The sequence below is a fragment of the Abramis brama genome (assembly GCF_963993115.1).
Source record: "Abramis brama genome assembly, chromosome: 1".
Lineage (NCBI taxonomy): Eukaryota > Metazoa > Chordata > Actinopteri > Cypriniformes > Leuciscidae > Abramis > Abramis brama.
The window spans coordinates 13405314-13426393 of record NC_139963.1 but is presented as its reverse complement, the minus strand read 5'-3'; the positions used below and the strand labels follow the sequence as shown (position 1 = coordinate 13426393).

At 39.2% G+C, this 21080-nt stretch overlaps 1 protein-coding gene across 2 annotated transcripts; it reads left to right on the top strand.

Annotated features, from left to right (window-relative positions):
* The first annotated feature begins 278 nt into the window (after positions 1 to 278).
* On the top strand, positions 279 to 19756 carry cdr2l (cerebellar degeneration-related protein 2-like). 2 transcript variants are annotated; one of them, XM_084118953.1, is made up of 6 exons: positions 279 to 474; positions 709 to 827; positions 13564 to 13676; positions 15570 to 15718; positions 16875 to 17039; positions 18469 to 19756. In XM_084118953.1, exons 2-6 carry the CDS (start codon positions 749 to 751, stop codon positions 19376 to 19378), a joined length of 1416 nt encoding a protein of 471 aa, XP_083975079.1. In that variant the 5' UTR covers positions 279 to 474; positions 709 to 748; the 3' UTR covers positions 19379 to 19756. The 2 variants fall into 2 exon arrangements, with proteins under 2 accessions (XP_083975079.1, XP_083975080.1); XM_084118954.1 differs by having other exon boundaries at positions 279 to 614.
* The last annotated feature ends 1324 nt before the right edge of the window (positions 19757 to 21080 follow it).

The following is a 21080-nucleotide window of genomic DNA, read 5'->3' as shown; positions in this document are numbered from 1 at the left end:
AGATTAGTCTGAACAGACACAGGTCACGTTTCATTTTGACATCAAAAGTTGAAAAATAAATTGAAAAATATAATTTTCCTCATATTTTGGAGGACATGACTAGGCCATTTTTGACAGACTCGCTCGTTGCTTGAAACCTCATTCAATGGCTGACGCCTGTTTTGTGAATATTAATATGGACTGTTGACGTGGCCCTGCAGCCGACCAATAGCGAAGACCTGTCTCATGAATATTAAGAGCCTGGCCTTCCCAATAGTAGGATTTCGGGTACTTCATCCTCTCTTTCGGGCGAAACCAACGGGATGTTGTTGGGAACTCGGATGAGGAGAGATATCCGCGCTTAGCACGGCAGTGGGAGGGATTGAACGTGGCAGAACTAAATGGCAACACCGTGACATTTCCTTTAATTCGTAGGGAATGTTCTCCTGGCATGCTGGAAACATTTGACGCGAACGGAGCGCGTGTTTGTTCGCAGTAAGTAACGTTAGCGCGCGCTGTCATTGTTGCGTTGAGCGGATCTCTCCATCGCGGATGCTGCTCGAAAAACACATTTATTCAGCGTAAAAATAGCTGGTTAAAGTGTGTTTTAACGCACGATATGGACATCTAGGAAAGTCTGTGTTTTTTTAAATGCGATTGTAAATGTATTGCATGAACGCCTTGACAAGTCAGATGTTGCAACCTCATGCATTTGTATCGCTTTGATAGATCTCCGCATCTTTGAGCCTCCGTTTACCGTGACACACTGATGCTCCGAGCCGGCAGAATGGACGAGTTTGTCACGGAAGAGGATGAGCCGTGGTACGACCATAGAGACCTGGAGCAAGGTGAGATTAAACGCCACAAACCGCATCAGTTTGACAACAAAGACGGGTGTGTGAGTGAGTGACAAACCGCGGACAAAGAAAGTGCTCATTGTGTGTATAAACAATGGTTTCCCCTGTCTTTATAGAGTCTCGATCGTGTCATATTTGGAAATGCATTAGAGGTTGAAGGTTAGAGACCATCTGTGATGATGATGACTGTAAATGGATGACGTCTTCCTCTGGATCTGTGTCAGTCCAGATGCTCAGCATTAGCTCAGTCTGCTTTAACCTCCTCATCACTAACCGTGTGTCTGCAGAGTCAAAGCATTAAAGTGCTGTTTATTTTCATTGTAGTAAGCAGAGATGCATCCTATAAATCAGCTGATGTTTGCTTTTCTTAAACCTTCACAATCTACCAACAGCTTTGGTTAATGGATGGTGCATTGTATTTATAAATCGCTTGTTGTATTCCTCATTTTGTAAGCTGCCTTCGATAAAAGTATAAATGTGATTTAATGATTTGTTTTCATCAGCTAATAGTTATGAATTTTCATTAAAAAAATGCAATCCAAGTCCAAATCCAAATCCAAAATGCAAGTCAACAGGAACAACTGGAAAAGTAATGGGAACTCAACTTGGTCAAATGGGAGCCATTTGGTTTCTGGACTGTACAATGCAACAGCTGTTTTACATGTCAGATTGGATTATTTTCCAATCTTGAGTTTTCCGACCTTTTTTTCCCCCCAGTCCAGTTATTTCAATATCATCATGCTGTGTTTAAACGAGAGGAAACCTGGACGGACGGCACAAACGCTCCTCTCTCTTCGTGTTTCTCTGATGTCTTTGCCCTCTCTCTGCCCTCTGGATTGAATCCCACTGAAAACGCTGAGCTGTGGAACAGCCTGTGACCGATCTTTGTGTATTTCAGGACACTTTGCGCTGTACTCTAGAACTGATGATGACCCAGTAACTGGATGCTTAAATTAGATCTGATGTCGTGTCTTATACAGTCAAACCAAAAATTATTCAGACGCCAGATATCATTTTTGATATTTTTTAACTAGTGGGTGTATGACACTATAGTTCATTTATGTAAGTGAGGATAGCAAAATAAAGTAAACTGGGATATATTATACCCAAAAATTCTTCTTACAGTGGACTACCAGGAAAATATATAAATTTGAGACCAAAAATTATTCAGACCTGACCGTTTTTTCTTTAATTGCTAATGCGACCTTTTTACACCACAGACTGAACAAAATGAAGCATTGCTTGGTAATTGTTTGACCTAAACTGGTATTATCTAATTGTGTAGTTAAATTTAACAGCTGACAGATATTCAACCTTAATCATCTGTGAGACAGTCTAACAGAAGCAAAACCAGTGAAATATCAACTGATTTAATAACTCTGAGTTCATGTCATATTTTATCACCATTTTCTAAACTAGTAAAATAGTGAATAAACTGTGATAATGTGAGAAATGTTGAAGGTGTCTGGATAAATTTTGGTTGGACTGTAACTGTGCAGTGGGAATGGGAAGGAAGGCAAATGGAGAATTCTGACTATTTGAGGAATTTGGATTGAAATGGAATCCGGAACAACGATCCTTTGGCTGAGGCGATTCTCTGGGAACAGTCACAGTTGTGTATCTTCTTATCAAACGCATTGGCTCACTTCCACCATTATCGCAGTAAGCTTGATTTGCATGTTTAGACATGCTTCGGAAATGCACCGCCAGCTACAGGAAGACTGCTAATGATACCATGTTTAGAGGCATATTTTTTCACAATCAAATTAGCTAAGTAGCCTAATATTCATGCACTTTGTGCTAATGGAGGGCCCTAACACACAGTCTCTTTCACAGAGACTCCATATTGATCCGTTTCAGGATCTCAAAGCAATCCATCACCAAGAGGAAATGGCGTTTTAGGAAGTGCCCGCTCAGATCTGAAAAGAGCGAAATGTCACCCTCGCTCTGCTAGTGACGTTTTGATAAATAACATAGTGGCACGTTGGTTTTGAAGTGGGTTTCCTGAGCCTGGAATAGTTTGTGGTTTCAGGGCCACGATTTGATATCACTTCACCATAAAGAGTGATTTCCTCTGCTGAACCAAAACCACTTCAGTGCGGATTCACTCTGGACAGAAGAGTTCAGTGTGTGACTTGAGCGGCATTAAAGGGTAACTCTCGCCAAAATGCAAACTAGGGTCTTCTTGTTAATCTACCCGAGGCGAACTTTAGTTTAAAAGCATAATTAGAATGGAAACGACACTTTTAAGTTTGACCGTATTTTAGTTTTTGGTCAAATTGCCTTTTGAATGGGAGTGCTTGGGGCACTTCTTTGATCGCATCAAAAATCACTATTGTTAAAACACTAAGAAGGCTCGACACAACATGAAACTGTGCTGGAAGTATCACCAGCGGCTCTCGAGCATTGAGAACATTGTTTGTGTACACAGTTTACTAAAAAGAAAGGTTTTGAACAACTCACTGTAGCTGTTGTTGTTTCCGTCCGCCGGCATTTTGACAGTCAAAAATAGTCGATCTCCGAATGTGAATGAACTGACTCTGAATTTTAGTATTGTTTCTTATATGAGGATCCTTTTTCAAATACAAGGTCAATATTGATTTTCACTAATGACAAAACAACAAATTATCCGTGAATTTATATGGAACTAAGCTTTAGGAGCTTTCCATCTTTACTCTCCTTCCTGTTACGTTGCATTCGGAGATCGGCTATTTTTGACTGTCAAAATGTGGGCGGACAGAAACACAGTGAGTTGTTCAAAATCTTTCTTTTTAGTAAACTCTGTGTACACAAACAATGTTCTCAATGCTGGAGTTCATGTGTAGAGCCGCTGGTGATACTTTGAGCAGTTTCATGTTGTGTCGAGCCTTCTTAGTGTTTTAAAAATAGCGATTTTTGATGCTATCATAGAAGTGCCCCAAGCACTGCCATTCACAAGGCAATTTGACCAAAAACGAAAATACGGTCAAACTTAAAAGTTCGCCTCGGGTAGATTAACAAAAAGACCCTAGTTTGCATTTTGGCGAGAGTTACCCTTTAAGGCTGGCTGGGATGATCTGATTGGGACTCCTGGCACCGCTGTCTCTTTTGAAGGGGGCGATACAGCTGGGCAGAACGAGGGTGAAAGACGACATCACTCAGCCGAGAGACACTTCAGAAGCAAACAGCACTCAGCACACAGTACATGGAGATAATCAGCTTTTATGGCAGATCAAATATCTATTCAGTCATGCATTATGTGATGTTTTAGTCTCTTATTTACTTACATTTGGTTACATAACACATAATTATGTGTAATGAGGTGGACACTGAGGGGCTGTTTACACGACACCGTTTTCAACTAAAAACGTAAACTTTTTCTGCGTTTTGGCCGTTTGTTTACACGACATCTGCCGGAAAATGTGAACTTTGTGCAAGTTTTTGAAAACGGTCTGCGTGTAAACGACAAAAAAACGTGAATCTCGGAAAACGGTGACGTATTACGTGTTCAGTCTATAGTGTTTCATCGCCATCTAATGGCCTGGCAGCAGAATACAGCGTTTTCAGTCGTTTTCGCGGATACGTGTGAGTGGGGATCGTTTTGACAATGGTGTCGTCTGTGAAAAACTCAAAGGAAAAATGTCTCCCATTTTAAGCATATCTTTGTCATGTAAACGTATCCTAAAACAGTGATATTTGATAAGGCAAACATGGTTGTTGCTCATTCTTAAGGGATTTGAACAAACCTCTAGTCATAACTAAAATCTGGCTCGTAACTTAACTCATCCTTCACATTTGTGCTGCAAATGTGCTAATGGTTATATTCTAACAATCAAAAAAAGATAATATAATCATAATTAATGAAACTTTATCCAATTAATAATTTAATGAAGTTTTAACAATAGTGCCATATGAAATGTTAGATTTTTTTTTTCCAGAAATTGTGAAGTTCTAGCATTGCAGAGTTTACAAATTGTAATTCTGTTGTCATCATCAGCCAATGGAAAGTAATTTGAGTTCCAGTGCATATTTTTGCCCCCTTTTGATTGACCCTTTTGTTTGACTACTGTGGTTATCGCTGTTTTTAAATGATTGTTTTAAAAAAAAATCGTCCAATACTGATTAATGGGCAACACATCAGTGCATCCCTAATAATTATTATTACTTTTAAGAAGTACATTCTGAACAATGCCAATATATTCCTATCATAATTTGTACGTTAAACCGAACTAGTGTTGTCATGGTAGACGGTACCAAAATTTCAGCAGTCTGTAACAATACCAGTAAAATTTCATGCTTCGGCATCATAGCAAACGCTATAGTGATTGTTTCGCTATAGTGATTGTTTTATTTGAATCGTTTTTTAATTGTATTATTTGAAAATATAAAGTAAATGAAATTAATTCATCATTAATGCTGTTAATAATTATGAGTAGATGACACATCAAAGCCTTATTGTTACGTTAAGTGAGCATTGGATTAAAATGAAAATGAAAGAAACATATTACAGGGAACAGATCAAGTAGTGGGTAACTTACACTCCAAGACTTAATGCACAGATCTGTTTTGAATAGGGCTGTCAATAGATTACAAATTTTAATCACTCAAAAAGGGTGCGACTATTCGCATTGAAATTAAGCATGCGTCATTTATCTTGTTTAACGCATTCATTTTGTCATTATTTGCTATATGCAGCAAAGAAAAGCTAACAGATTGAAGGATGATTTTCCCAAAACTGTATTTTCTGCATGTTTTTGTTTTTTTCAAGGTAAATTTAGATTCCAAAAATGGACGCTTGGAGAGACCAAAAGGACACCGCATAGGGAGTATAATGAGTCCATATAGTTTTTGACTTCTGCCGATTAAAAAAAAAAAAAAAAAAAAAAAGAATTCATAAAAATGGTTAATTTGTGAAGATTATCAGAATGAACAAAACATGTAAGAATCATAAGCTTTTGTTTGTCAGAGACAGGGCTTAAGCCTAGTCCCAGACAAAAATACATGTCTGAGTTTTTAACTGAAAGCAACTTGCTCTGAAAATATGTCACATTCACACTAGTATTGTTTTTCTAGGTTACGATTATAAAAGCTACTTAAATGCCCTAATTGAACTAAGGTCTAATCCTGGCTTAATCTAAGTCTATGAAACCAGTCCCTTATTTTCTGCAATAATCCTAAAGGAAATGGAAAAATCATTTTTAACATACATTTTAACCCCCCCCCCCCCCCCCCAACACACACACACACAACAAAATAATTTCACAAAAAATGATACAAACGGAAAGATTTTTTTAAAATGAACTACCTGCAATGAAAAACGCCTGCAATAGTTTCATTTTATGTCATTGAAAAATATTACAGTAAGAGAGAATAATAGATCAGAACTTTTTATTTTACACATTTTTTAAATTTCAGTACCGACTTGGTACCGAAGTACCGGTACTTTTGACATCCCTAAACCAAACTTTTACTTTGGCTGGTTGTCATTAAGACCTTTGAGTTTCTGTTTCTATTTGACGATAGTTTTATCAGAAATGAAATGTTGAAATGCTGGTGAAGCTCTAGAGATGAAGTTCATGCGTTCATATCCATGTGTAATGAGACGGCAGATGCTGAAAACACCGCGAGCATCACGCGTGTTTGAACCTGCGCTATTCATTTACACACAGGTGTGCAAAAAATAAAATAATGCAGACTTCATATTTCAATAGCAAGCTTTTTGCACTTCACACTAGTCCTCATCTCGATGTGGTTAAGTGTACGACCCTACTTTTGGGTCCAATGACATTATACAGTAAATTACATTTTTATGACTGAATTATGACTTTAGCGTTTTGGTGGCAAGCACTACTCAAGATAAAGTGAGTAGTAAATCTGTTTCGGCTGGAGGAGGATGTACAGATTCAGCTTGAGCTGTGGTTGTAAAGGGCTTTGCACTTGTTCTTGGTTTGCTGTCGTGTCGTGTGTTGATCTGAAACCACACGTGCAGAAAACCTCAGTGCACACGAGGCCTGTATATGTCCTCGGGCGAGCGAGGCGTGGTGTGTCTGTAATGTGCATGTTAGCTTGGAAAGGCTCTTCAGAGGAACACATCCTCATTGAGAATGTTAATTAAGAAAAATCCTTAATTAGGATGTGGTTTCTCAGAGATCACCGCTGATCTTGTTTCAAGGCTGTTACTAAAAATGTCTGACTGTACAGAATATCACATTCTGCTGTTGTTACGCAACAACCTTATCCAAGAAGTGCTGTGATACCAGTGTTAACATTTACAGTAATGTAGTAAGAATGCACAGTTTTAACCATATCAATAAAATGTGACCCTGGATCACAAAACCAGTCACATGTCACACGGGTATATTTGTGGCAATAGCCAAAATACATTGTATGGGTCAAAATTATCGATTTTTCTTTTATGCCAAAAATCATTAGGATATTAAGTAAAGATCATGTTCCATGAAGATATTTAGTGAATTTCCTACCTTAAATATATCAAAAATGTATTTTTGTGAGTGAATGCTGCACAATCACCAACATAACTGGACAACTTTAAAGGAGATTTTCTCAATATTTAGACTTTTTTTTTTTTTTTTTTTTTTTTGCACAATAATTCCAGATTTTCAAAGAATTGTATCTCGGCCAAATATTGTCCTATCCTTACAAACCATCATCAATGGAAAGCTTATTTATTCAGCTTTTAAAAATACTAAAAATAATTGACCCATAAGACTGGTTTTGTGGTCCAGGGTAAAAAATGTTAAGGATAATATCAGGAATTCTTTCTTTTATTGAATCAATGTGGTTGTGCAACAGACTTACTACGGTTCTGGCAAACTAGCTAGTCCATTTCTCCAACGCTGCATCGTACTATGAGAGTTTAGCAGTGAGTTACGTCATTATACCGGAAACACACCTCGGGCTGAATAATCAGCCGAAGTTATCACCAAAGGCCTCGATAAGCACCTTATTATGACTGCCGCTAGCGAAAGCGGTCATATAGGGATTGTCAAAGTTTTTTTTTTTTTTTTTTTTTTGTCATCTACTGAATTTTTCGTCAACGATACCAGGGACACCGAAACACCGGGGAACATGAAATTTGGTGGGCATGTAGCCCCACTAGACTTTTACGGAAAAATTTCGTTTGGTCCCCGGGGGCCACTCCCCCCCCGCGCTGGGCCCCCCCAAACCCCAAAAATGCAGTTTTTCCTAAATAACTACCTGAACCGTGGCACCGAGGATGAAGAAATGTTTATGGTATGTTGGTCTTAAGGGCCCACATCAACCTAGCCCATAATCACTCATTTGTGATTTGCGCCCCTCCCATAAAAAATGAAAATGCAATATTATTCTGCTTTAATCGCCCCTATCTTCAGTGGAGATGTTCAGAACTGCACCATATTTCATGTGTATGATTAACTTGACATCCTCTGGGGGTATGCTAAGTTTCGTAGAATTTCATCCATGGGGGGGTATAAAATAAATTCATTTATGTGCACATTTAGTGACTGTACACTCATCGGCCTGTAGATGGTGGTGTTGAGCGAAGGGTTGCTGGTTTAGGATGATACTGTCACTAAGGTTGCCAACTGTCCCGAATTAGGCGGGACGTCCCGCATTTTGGGCCTAATTTATTTGTCCCTTGCGTGAACTCCCGTGTCCCGTTTTTTGACAAGCTGATAAACCACTGACTGATACAACAGCAACAGCAGCAGTGCTGACCACGACACTTGAGAATGATCACCGACACCTGTCATCATCCAATCACAGCTTTTTTTAATCACTGTTTTGAGACAAATCATTGTTTGATTTGCGAACATCCTCTGCCGTCTGGTCGCTTCCGCTTCAAGCCGGACTCGTCTCGCGCTAACGGTAATTTCCTTTCACTGTCCACGTTTTGATTTCGGCTAATCAATTTTGGCGAATGCAAACAACGTGATTATTGTTCATCATTAGTCTAACATCCAGCCACGCAAGAAAACATGTAATCTACCTGAGGGAATAATATGCTCAAAAAACATTTCTGATTATTATTAATGTTTTAAAGCTTTTAGAAAGTACATAGAAAGCTTTTGTAACATTATCTTAACTGTCACTTTTGATTAATGTAATGCATCCTTGCTGAATAAAAGTAGGCAATTACTTTCTTTATTTTTTTTCCCAAAAAATAATCTTACTAACCCCAAACTTTTGAACTGTAAGCCTAGTGTATAATGTTAAAAAAGCTTTCTATTTTAGATAAATGCTGTTATTTTGAACTATGGTTTGTTTGTAATGTGACTTTTTTCATGTATGACATTAAAATTATTTTTAGAATTAAATACATAAATAGGTTAAGCAATACAAATGTGTTTATGTCTGATAACCTTTTAAACACAAACTTAACTGCAGACACTGAAATGACGTACACTGTGTGATACAGTACAAATATTTTGAGTGTCCCTCATTTTCCTATAAATAACCACGATTGTCCCGCATTTTCCTTTTCTGAAGTTGGCAACCCTAACTGTCACACACACACATGCAGGAATACAAACAAACGCAAGCATGCACACACACTGACATCCACACGCACAGACACACACCCATACATACACACACACATACAAATCCACATGCACAGACACACACACAAACACACACGCGCACACACATGTACGCACGCATACATACACGCACAGACACACACATACACAAACACACACACATACACACACACACAGACAGACATGCACATACTACTACTTTTTTTAGGTATATACATAAACACGCAATACAGCCAAATTGCTCCACGTCATTTCTTTTTGTGGAAAGCCAGTGCAGGCCTGAGCGGCGGTCATATTTTGTACCGCCATGCGGTACATCTAGTTTTAAAATTGACTGTGAGTGTTCGAGACATTAGATTAATTACCCGCTACACTACCCGGTAAACTAGAAGAATAACGAGCTGCAGTAAATGGTAAAACCATTTGTGCTCCAAACCAGTGTGTTTATGATTATAATACATTAAAATAATATGGTAAGAAATACCAGTCTGCAATTTCGAGCACATAGCGAGCTGTTTTCGTACAGGTAAAAATAACTGGAAGCGAATGACACCGGAAGCCTTGCACATTCAAGTTACAAATGGGCGCGCTGCTCTTATGTTAAAAATAAGGTGGGATACTTTAAGCAAAATCAAAGAATGAACTGATGTGACGTTATTTTGAACAAAATCAGGCCAAAAAGAAAGGCCAAGTTCGAAAGGCTTGCCAAATCAGACTTTCCGGAAACTACCATTGGTCCGTGACGATGACATAATAGGTGGGTGTGGCTCTGAGGCTCCGCCTTCTTTGGCGTGGAAATCTTCTCCGGTTCATTTTTCTCGAGTCTGACATCTGTGAGTAAAACCACGAACACACTGGAGAGCCGCTTTACAGTAGGAACTTAAGTTGTAATTCTAATTGAAAGCAACTGATGCTGTTTTTCATGTTTAATATGGTAAAGCTGCTTGCGTTAAAGCAATCTATTGTATAAAGTGCTATCTATCTATCTATCTATATATATATATATATATATATATATATATATATATATATATATATATATATATATATATATATATATAAACGTGACATGACTTGACTGGCGTGCTGAATTGCAGAGCCATTGCATACATTTCCATATCGCTATGATCAGATGCTTTCTTAACAACTGTTTTCTCACCGCTGTAATTTTTTTTGTGTGTTTATTTTGTTATTGAGAGGAAAGCGTGCAGCACATATTTCCTTATCTAAACGTCGCTCTCAGCAGCGTGGACGGCGTCTGGATGTTCGCTAACAGTAATATCACTTCAAAGGTATTTCCAACTTCTTTTTCCCCCTAAACGAAGATCGATAAAGGACTTCTCCGCGAGTATAGTGGGGCCTTAATTCAAAAAGTGAAGTTAAACAAACAGTCATCTGTTTTATCGGCTAATTTTTGTCCCTGTTCATAATCAATTTCATGTCAGATTTCACTTTTTTTTCAATTCTAGACGTTTATAGAGAACATTTTAATTGACAATAGTAAAATAGGATTTTCAGCCATAACAAGATAATTCTTAGCCAATGGCGGTTTATATTGCATCCCTATAATGCACTGCAAGAAAACCACTAGAGCAATGGATCCCGAAAATGAAATGTAAACGAATAGTTTTGATACCCACTTACAGTATATGTGTTTATCTATCTATGTGTTATTCTCTCTCAACTCCCATGGGATCAGTTTCCACACACAGACACAGGAGGAAAGTGTGTTACACTGCGGCCCCAAATGCTCTTGTGTGATTTATGCGCGTGGTGCTCACTATATGTTTGCCTCGTCGCTGGCATTGTCTCATCTCATGATAAATCTCTGCATTCATCAGTGTAATGGAGGTCAATGATTCAGATCTTAATACTTCAGCACCTCCCACGATGTCACTTCCTCCCCTGTGTGTGTGACGCTGTCTCCGCTAGCATGTTCCCAGTGTCTGCTGGGTATTAAAACACCATCTGAGGAGACTGGAGGACTGTGTTTGTGTCTCTGAATGGGGGGTTTAGTGTCAAATCACACTGCGCTCTCTATGGAGATACGGCTGAGGAGGAAAAACAAGGAATGGGAGACAAAAACAAAGAATCTGAAGGACAACAGCCTCCATTCAACCAAAAATTAGCTGCTTCCATCCAAACGTGCAAAATTGGAATATTTGCGAATAAACCAGCGTTTCAAGAGGACAAAACCGTCACTTCCTGGGATATTGCTGCAAAATATCTGTATCAAAAATGGAAGTTGTTGCAAATTAAAAATGGAATTATTTTGAAACTGTGGCTTTTTATTCCTCTGTCATAAATGAGTTGCGTCTCAGTGCGCACATATACGAAACTCAATAAACAGTCATGTTATCTTGTGTTCGGATGCTGGTGTTTGGGAACACAACCATGTGAGACGCTTCTGATGGAATTAAACCAAATAATCATTGCGATGAGACTCTGGCTCAAGAATTTCAGAACGACCAAGCCAACACTTGAGATGCTGTGATGTGATTGGTCCACTGGTTACTCCAGTTATCCAATCACTGTTGAGGAAAAGTCTTTTTGTTGCGCACTGAGGGATTTATTCATCAGATGTGTTTCCATCATAATTTACACACGTCGTCTTATTAGATAAAAAATGATCCGCCTCAATTGAGCGCATATCCGCATTCTTTTAATTTTTACACATCCTGCCATTTCCATCCAGCGTTTTTATATATATATATATATATATATATGCAATAACCCAAAATCTACATAAAAATAGGTGGATGGAAACATAGCTACTGTTGTCAAGGTTTAGTGTGTCATTTGATATTAAATTAGGATGAAACATAATCAAACATGCAACTATAAGGAAACTATTCATTGAAGATTCTGATTCAAGTAGACATTTCATATTCTCTATCCTATTCTTCTCTTTCTACTGAGTGACAGAAGGCCAGACATCAGAACCGTCATAACACGCGCTTCACATTCAGCGGATCCTGCCGCTCCTTCTCTTTGTCTTTGATTTCTTCAGTCGTGTCTTGGCTGACGTCACTCTGGCTCGTGTTCATCAGAAAACACGAAGGATTAAAGAAAATCACCTCCTTCAGGCGGAATTAAACCGCAGGATTTTCTCTGCCCTCGTTTCGCTCCTTTCTCAGGTTTTAACACACCGACAGCCGAAGCTACCGCAGAGAAACACACTCTGCTTGTGTGAGGTAGAGCTCCTTGCAAGTAGTAAATGTCAGAACCATTCAATCATTTCAGCCGTTTTTTCCTCTGGTGTTATATCATCAGTGTAATTCTGTATTTATCTGTTAGAAAATCACTGATAATAATGGATTTTGCTTAGACTCAGATACAGTAAGCAGCACATCATAAACTGGTGTGGGGAAAAACAGGCCCATCAGACTGAATTTACTTTTACCTTTATTTTACCTGTGATAAAATATGCATGTTCAGATGTACACTACTGTTCAAAATGTTAGGGTATATGCTAGGATTAGCTAAATCTCTCATGCCTACCAAGACTGCATCATGTATGTGATCAGAAATGCAGTAAAAACAGTATTATTGTGAAACAATATTACATTTGAAAAGAACTGATTTATATTGTGTGATATAATTAAGATGTATTTTTTTCCTGTGATCAAAGCTGAATTTTCAGTGTCACATGATCCTTCAGAAATCATTTTAATATGATGATTTGATGCTCAAGAAATTATTTTGATTATTATCAGTGTTTAAAACGGTTGTGCTGCTTCATATTTGTGTGGAAACCATGACAATTTTTCTATTTTGACAAATAGAAAGTTCAAAAGATCAGCATTTATTTGAAATAGAAATATTTTGGTAGCCATGTAAAAGTCTGTACTATCCTCGCTGAACAAGTATTAATTTATTAATTAATTAATTCAATCCTACTGACCCCAACAGTATGATTTCACACAAATTTTGTGTCACTAAATTACTTGTTATCACAGTTATCTTTAAGCGGCCTTTTAAATTCATGCTGTATTTGAAGTAAAAAAATAAAAGAATACACTTAAAACATTTGGTGGGTTCTCTTTAATTGCCCAATAGAAATGAATGGAAAACTGTGGTAACCAGAATTAGTTTTTCCTAATGCTAAAACACCTGCAGTACACAATGTGCTGCTTAACGGAGAAAAAAGAAACAAAAGACTTCCTCGCAGATCCCCCTGATATTGTGCTGTGTTTTTGTCTCAGATCTGCACTTGGCAGCCGAGCTGGGTAAAACCCTCCTGGAGCGCAATAAAGAGCTGGAGGACTCGCTGCAGCAGATGTACATCAACAATGAAGAGCAGGTGCAGGAGATCGAGGTACAGACCAGCCCCACGTCTGCTCAAACACTGCTACACATTCTCTCATGACCCAGAACTGGCCTTCACATAATTATGCTTATTAATGTATGACAATCCTGTATTTCACACCTAATTAGACATGTTTCTCTAAACTAAGTTCAATACTAGAACTTGGGTAAACATGGGTAAACAGCTGCTACTAAGTGTGAAAGCGCCCTAAGTGTGCACCCTAAACCACCACATAATATCTACCACATTGACCATGTTTACATGTGCGCTAATAATGTGATTATTAATTTAAATAATCAGAGTAAGGACTTATTCGCAGCTGACACGAGCAGAACTCTTCACTCGTTTACATGCAATGTTCATCATTCTGATTATTCACTAAGAATTGTGGTTATTTTTACTGCCATTCTTCTAGGTGTATCGCAGGCTTCAGTCAAATACAAAACACATTTCTCTGGACATATTGGGTTTTTTCAGTGATAAATATCTTCTAAAATATAATTTCAATGTTTTCGACCATCAATATACTGCATTATGGTTATGTCATGAGCATACGGCTTGTTCAACACCCCAAAAATGCTATGCTCACGAATATGTGCATGACAACGTCATCCTCTGGTCAGAGTGAGAGAGATGCGATTAAAGAGTTTACATTCCTGTTTATTGCCATTATAATCGGCATACACCACATATATTACTGCCATTATCACTCGCATTAATGTGCCTGAAGTATTGTGTTTACATGAGGTAAAGTTTAATCGCAGTATTGCCTAAATCTCACTGTAATCGCACATGTAAACGTAGTCATTTTGTTTTCCAAAAACGTCATGAAAACAATAAAATTGGCTGAATCGATTTTTTCCATCAAATTTGCAATGTTAGAATATATTAAGTAAATTTATGGAATATAATGAACTGCTGTGTATATGCATTAAACAATCAAACAACAAAACAATTACAGTTGATTTCAACAGGCATTTCAAACTTTGATTACAGTATTAATATCATCTACAGTTTGTGGACATATCCCATATGTTGTGTTAATTTTTCATATTGAATTCATATTATTAAAAACGCAGAGGAAATTAATTGAATTTAAAAGGATTCTCATTGCATATCTGAATGGTGCATGTCTCAGTGAAGAATCATTTTCTCCAGATTTCCCGTCGATGAGCCAATTAGATATCAGCACGATGCTAACGGAGCACATGAAGCGTGTTTGTAGATGAGAGCACATGCGGTGGGAGTCGCCTGTACGTGTGCCAGACCCACCGAACAAAGACTCCGTTACAAATCTGAGAACAATGAGCTGCTGTTGCTCGGATATATTCGGATACTGGCCTCACTCCTTATGGATCGCACAGCATTTAGATATCTCAGACCTGTAATGCTGAGACCGCTTGGGCTGTAGCCGTATGAATCCAAGCACAGAAAAAAAATTAAATGTAAGGGGTTTATGGTCTTAAGCTTAGTGAAGGCTTCAGAGCGATATTTAACACAAAAACTCATTTCACAAGAGATTACCAAACTTTCCCCAAGAATATGCCATTTTATAATAGCTTGAACATTTTTACTGTAGTTGTGAACATTGGCTCCATCATATGAAGAAGAAAAACAAAACAAGATACTGTGATATTTCATCATCATTGGGAGACACATTATTATTTTGCCACTTTTATGAACGGTTTCTTAATTAGGTTTACATAATATCAGCATATTGAATCGATTCACTGAAACTGATTCATTTAATGAAACTTGTCAACCCTAAAGGTTTTTAAAACGTCTCAATACTCTCATACTGTAAATCATAAGAACAATCACAAAACTAGTCTGTAGAAAACATTCACCAATAGCCCTGTTTACAGTGATATCATATACTCTGCATGTGTGTGTTCGTGTCAGTACTTGACCAAGCAGATGGAGATGTTACGCGAGATGAACGAGCAGCACGCTAAAGTGTACGAGCAGCTGGATGTGACGGCCCGAGAGCTGGAGATAACCAATGAGAAACTGGTGCTGGAAAGCAAAGCATCTCAACAGAAGATTGACAGGTGAGCCATACTCTATCAGAGCATCATGGGAAACGCACTGCACACCGGGGACGACACAAGTACTGGTACTTCGGTACCGAAAATGTCAGTACCAGTTATTCTATTGTACCTCTCTAAAACTGATATATTCCTGACATTATGAGTCTAAAGGCCTATGTAGAAACTATATTAGCGTCCACGTCAATGTTTGGCCGTGTTTCCTAAAAGCATCGTAAGCCTAAGTTGATCGTAGAACAATTGATACCGATCAATTTAGGCTTACAATGTTTAGGGAAACGCAGCGCTGTTTATTATAAGCGCGTGCCGCAGTTTTATCATCTCTCGCTTTAAATGCTCAAGCTCTTTAAAGCAGGATGGATTCTGATTGGCTGTAATTGTTTGTATTGTTAATCAGCTGGAAAAAATCATTGTGAAAGTGATTCCAACCTAGACAGAAACATAGTGTCGGCCCAGATCTGGCCCACTGTCTGGGAATCATGTTTAATTACAATTGTGGACTATTACATATTCTATATATTCTAGGTAACACTTTATTTTATAGTGTCCTTGTTACACGTTACATGTAGTTACTGTAGTAATATCTATAAATTATGTATAATTACATGCAACTAACCCTGAACCAAACCCCAATCTCTATAGTAAGTACATGTAGTTAATTATTATTACTCAGTACTTGCATGCCTAATTATATGTATACATGCAGTACATGCATCCTTAAAATAAAGTGTATCCATATTCTATATATACATGTCACTATTCTTTTATATTTCGAACCGATTTTAAAACTATATTTTTCACAGCTATCGCCCTTGGTGTGAACAGGCCTTTACTCTGGCAAAGGCTCAGCTCATTAATATTAATTTGGTCATTGGATATTGCATTGTGACCTTCCTGGAGCCTCAATTTTGTTTGCTTTCCATCAAATCAGGATTACTGTATTGATATTGTGACATCTCCAGGCTACAGTCTTGCCTTCTTTTGTATCCCTTTACTGAAATTATATTAGGGTGTTTACATTATTCAAAGGTTGATGGTACATTTCTGTATTATCTGACAATCCAACGGACAATACCAGAGAACATCACATTTCTGATATGGTTTATGTTGTCTGGCTGTCTCATGCATGGAGTGATCATATGCACACATATTCATACAGATTGACAAGTACCATGGAGATGCTTCAGGGGCAGGTCGACACGCTAACGGCTCGCGTGGAGGAATTGCGCACTTTGGAAGAGCTCAGGGTTCACAGAGAAAAGAAAGAGAGGAGAAAGACAGTGCACTCTTTTCCCTGCCTCAAAGAGCTCTGCACCGCTCCCAGGTACGTCCCGATTTATTACATTTGCAGCGGAGACGTGTCGTCATTAAAAAATGTGTCCGCAGGGGAAAATGACACATAAAACAGTATCTCACCGTGGACAAACAGTAATTTCCAAGAAAGAGAGGAACAGAATGAAATAGACCTTGGTCAGGGTAGCGCCATATTTACTTTGTGACAGGAATGAAAACGAGGCTGTGCGGGACAGAAGAACAGTGCGTTCAATAGGTCGTACTGTTCTTTAACAACATACCCAAAATACCTTTATCAAAAATACCCTTTAAGTAGAAACGAAATCCACAAAATGGTTTTGAACCATTTTAGTTTGGAACCATTTGACATAGGCTATCTTTTGAATAATTTGGGAATTGCTTTAGTTTTATATTTAAAGTAAAATATTTTAAATAAGGTTCTGGATTGAATTGGACAATTAGGCTCTAAAATATGTCTAGAAATTAAGGTTTCTGAGTGCAGGCTCAATAAAAAGGCTTTTAGAAATCCTTGGAAACCCTGATAATTTTTTTTTATTGCGAACAAATCCATGCATGTTTTTTGTTTTTTTACCTCATAATTTTTTATAAAAATATCATAACTCAGTCTTCTGGTGAAAAATGGCAGACTTTTGATGCAGGACTTCTCCAGTCATTTACCCTGTGTCCAAAACTGCATACTATCATATCATATATATAGTATGTGTGAGCCAGGTAGTATGTCCAAATTCGTAGTATTCATAAAACAGTAGGCAAAAAGTCCCCAGATGACCTACTACTTCCGGTGAGATTCTGAAGTGTGCATTCAATGGACACTTTACCATTGGCCATGGGAGAGGATTTGTGAATGGCAGTGAAGCGATGCAACTGATGCCATAGGTCATGTGATAACATGGATGCTGTACATCCAAATTTTATTCATACTACACACATTTTAACTATTTAGTACGTAATCATGTTCGTGAAGCTAGTTTTAAACCAAATTTAGTACCTATTATACAGTATGTGATTTAGGACGCAGCATTAGTCCACGCCATTCCAAGTTCGCCACTTTTGAGGGCAAGGCCCACATCTCAACATCAGCCAATCATACCCTACTTTTCTCCACACTCCCAGATGTACGTCACTAGAGTTGTCAAAAAGTACCGACTTCGGTATCAAGTAGTTACTGAAATTTTAAAAATGTGATGGTTTGAGCGGAATCGTCAACACCTCTGATTGGCCAGAGTCACAATTTAAAAATGTCAGTATCGACTTGCCAAGTCTGTACTTTTTGACAACTCTATACGTCACTATATGCAAGAAAATCTGATGCTTCCATTACATTGTGACTTTAAAAATGTTTTATCAGCATTATTGTCGTCTCTAAAACCTGAATTTTCTGTTCTCTGTATCCATCACGGTGTGTTCTCTGTGCCTATGTTTTGGTGTTTCTTTTGCAGGTACGAGGATAGTTTCATGGTGTCCTACCCGGGCAGCGGTGACCTAGAGGAATGTCCTCCCGCTGACGAAGAGAAGGAGCACATGCGCGTGATGGTGTCGTCTTTGCGCGCAGCCGTGGCGGCCGAGCGCGGTCGGCGTGAGGCGGCCGAGCGGGAATGTGGCGCGGTGCTACAGGAGTTCGAGCGCTTGGAGCAGCGTCTCACGGGGGCGGAAAATTGCCAGCGGCGCGTGTACGAACTGGAGGCGGAGCTACAGGAGATGCAGCAGCTCCGCAAGTCCCGAGCCTGCCTGCTAAGCGGAGACGAGGGCCTGGAGCAAACGCTGCTCAACAGCGCCCCCGAGACGGACACGCCGGATGATGCCGTCATGGCTGGAACTCAGAACGGGGATGCGGCGCCCGTCCGGAAGAGTTGCAGCGACACGGCTCTAGACGCCATCTCTGCGCTCGATGCCTCAGGGAGACGCAAAGGCAGCTACGCGCTTCATGCTAACGGCGTCCGGAAGAGGGGCATGTCCATCCTACGGGAGGTGGATGAGCAGTATCACGCCCTCCTGGAGAAGTACGAGGAGCTGCTAGGGAAGTGCCGGCGCCACGAGGAGAGTCTATGCCATGCTGAGGTGCAGACCTCCCGACCCGTGTCCCGGGACCCGTCCATGAAGGAGTGCCGGATCGCAGAACCCCAGCGGCCGCCCACTCCTCCACAGACGCCCTCGACTCCTGAGGCCCTGGAGGGAATCAGCCGGCAAGTGGAGGCTGTGGACAAGCGGCTGAGCCAAAACACTCCCGAGTACAAAGCCCTCTTCAAGGAGATCTTTTCCCGCTTGCAGAGGACCAAGAGCGACATTAACTCCACCAAAGGGAGGAAAAGTGACACACACTCCACCAAAGGGAGGAAAGGTGGAAAATAGCCGATTTTCGCTCTTAATATTCGTGCCACTGATTCTGTTTCCTCAGTCGTTCATGTAACGTCTTTCTTTTCTTTTTTTCGAAACTACAGTTAGAGAGGGCTGTTTAGTACAACCCATCCCTGAATCATTTGGTGCCACATATCAAGAGATAAATGGTGGTTTTTCTGTTAACAGGATGTTCGTCGTCTAATGTGCTTTTGCCGGGTTGGCCTTTTAGTGTAGACCATATTACTCACTATTGGTTAAAATGTTAACCATATTCACCCTGAAGATGATCATTGCTGATTATTTCCTTTCTCGCATGTATTACATGTTATGAATAACCACAGCGTTGTGTAACCACTTTTGTTCAATATTAAATCACACTTTGCTTTAGAAGGGTGTTTGATACATTTATTACCTTGAGCATATGGATGAACGAGTGAGTGAGTGAGTGAGTTGAGTGATCAGGATGAATCTGCTGTAGGGTTGTGTCTAAAAGGAAACCCTTGTTCTGTGAAAAATCTTACATGCAACAGTCTCGGCCCACACACTGACCATCTGACGCACATTTCACACAAAACTGGCCAACAATTGCAGAAAATCAAGTTCTAATCTTGCTGGCTGCGAGTTTGGGTGAACCTGTCCACCAGGAACTAAAGGTGCCCACAAGGTACTAGATTGCTAGAATGAGGAAGCACTTGTCACTGGACTTACAAAAGTTTTAGGTTAGTTCCATCAAGTCTTATTTAGATGATATTCAGTATTTTTTTTGAGGCGCTTAGTAGTTAGAGATACCCATAAGCATGACTATACATTCAGAGTCTACAACAATTGGTACTTCTGGATGAACACAATTTTTTCTCTATGTTGGCTAATTTCTGGTGTTACTTAACCATTTTGAATAACCCCATCCCTCAAAATAAAGTAAAATCAAAATGAACTGTGGACACTTTCTTGTTAGTCAGTCTCCTCTAAAGTATACCCCCGTACAGCCCAATTTGTGTTGTCTGCGTGGACAACAGGTCTACTAAGTAGTGCGCATGTGCCAAATGCATGCATCCGTGTGCAGTAACTGTATTTTCATGTACGCTTATAATCGGATTAGTAGCACAGTCGGAATAAAAAAGTTGCATGCAACCACCTCAGTCGGAATGAATTGTCCAAATCCTATTCAAATTTCATTCGGATTGTAAGTGGTAGTTTAAACCTTTTTTAATCCGATCGAGAGGACATGCAAACACTTGATCGTATGATGTGTGGAACAAGCCGTTGAATAAAGTGTCAAATGACTGTCATGTATTTTAAAAGTCGCCTTTCACTCATCTTCTGTGAAGTGCAGCAGGACAACCTCCCACCAGTCCTCGTTTCACTCTCATCCTCAGGCGCCTTGTTTTGGATGCGGGAAGGGGCGTTTTTACTTCTTGATAAATATAAGCAGAACGGCACAATGGTTCATGTGCTCGTCATCTCCAAATTGGGACCCGAAATAGATAAATATTAAAGGGATGATTCACCCAAAAATGTCGACTTGCGTAGGCTGTCTGCCGAAAGCTAGTCATTTTGATAAAGTTTTAAATATTGATTTTTTTTTCTTACCGAAACCCATTGCTTTGCTTCAGAAGGACTTTATTAAGCCCCTGGAGCTGTATAAATTACTTTTATGATGGATGGATGGATGTGCTTTTTTGGGCTTCAAAATCAGGACCGCCATTCACTACCA

Excerpts from the sequence above, each read along its gene's own strand:
- cdr2l (XM_084118953.1), top strand. The coding sequence starts at position 749 with ATGCTCCGAGCCGGCAGAATGGACGAGTTTGTCACGGAAGAGGATGAG. Across the intron at positions 828-13,563 it reads CCATAGAGACCTGGAGCAAG|ATCTGCACTTGGCAGCCGAG; the intron begins GTGAGATTAAAC and ends TTTTTGTCTCAG. Across the intron at positions 15,719-16,874 it reads TCTCAACAGAAGATTGACAG|ATTGACAAGTACCATGGAGA; the intron begins GTGAGCCATACT and ends ATATTCATACAG.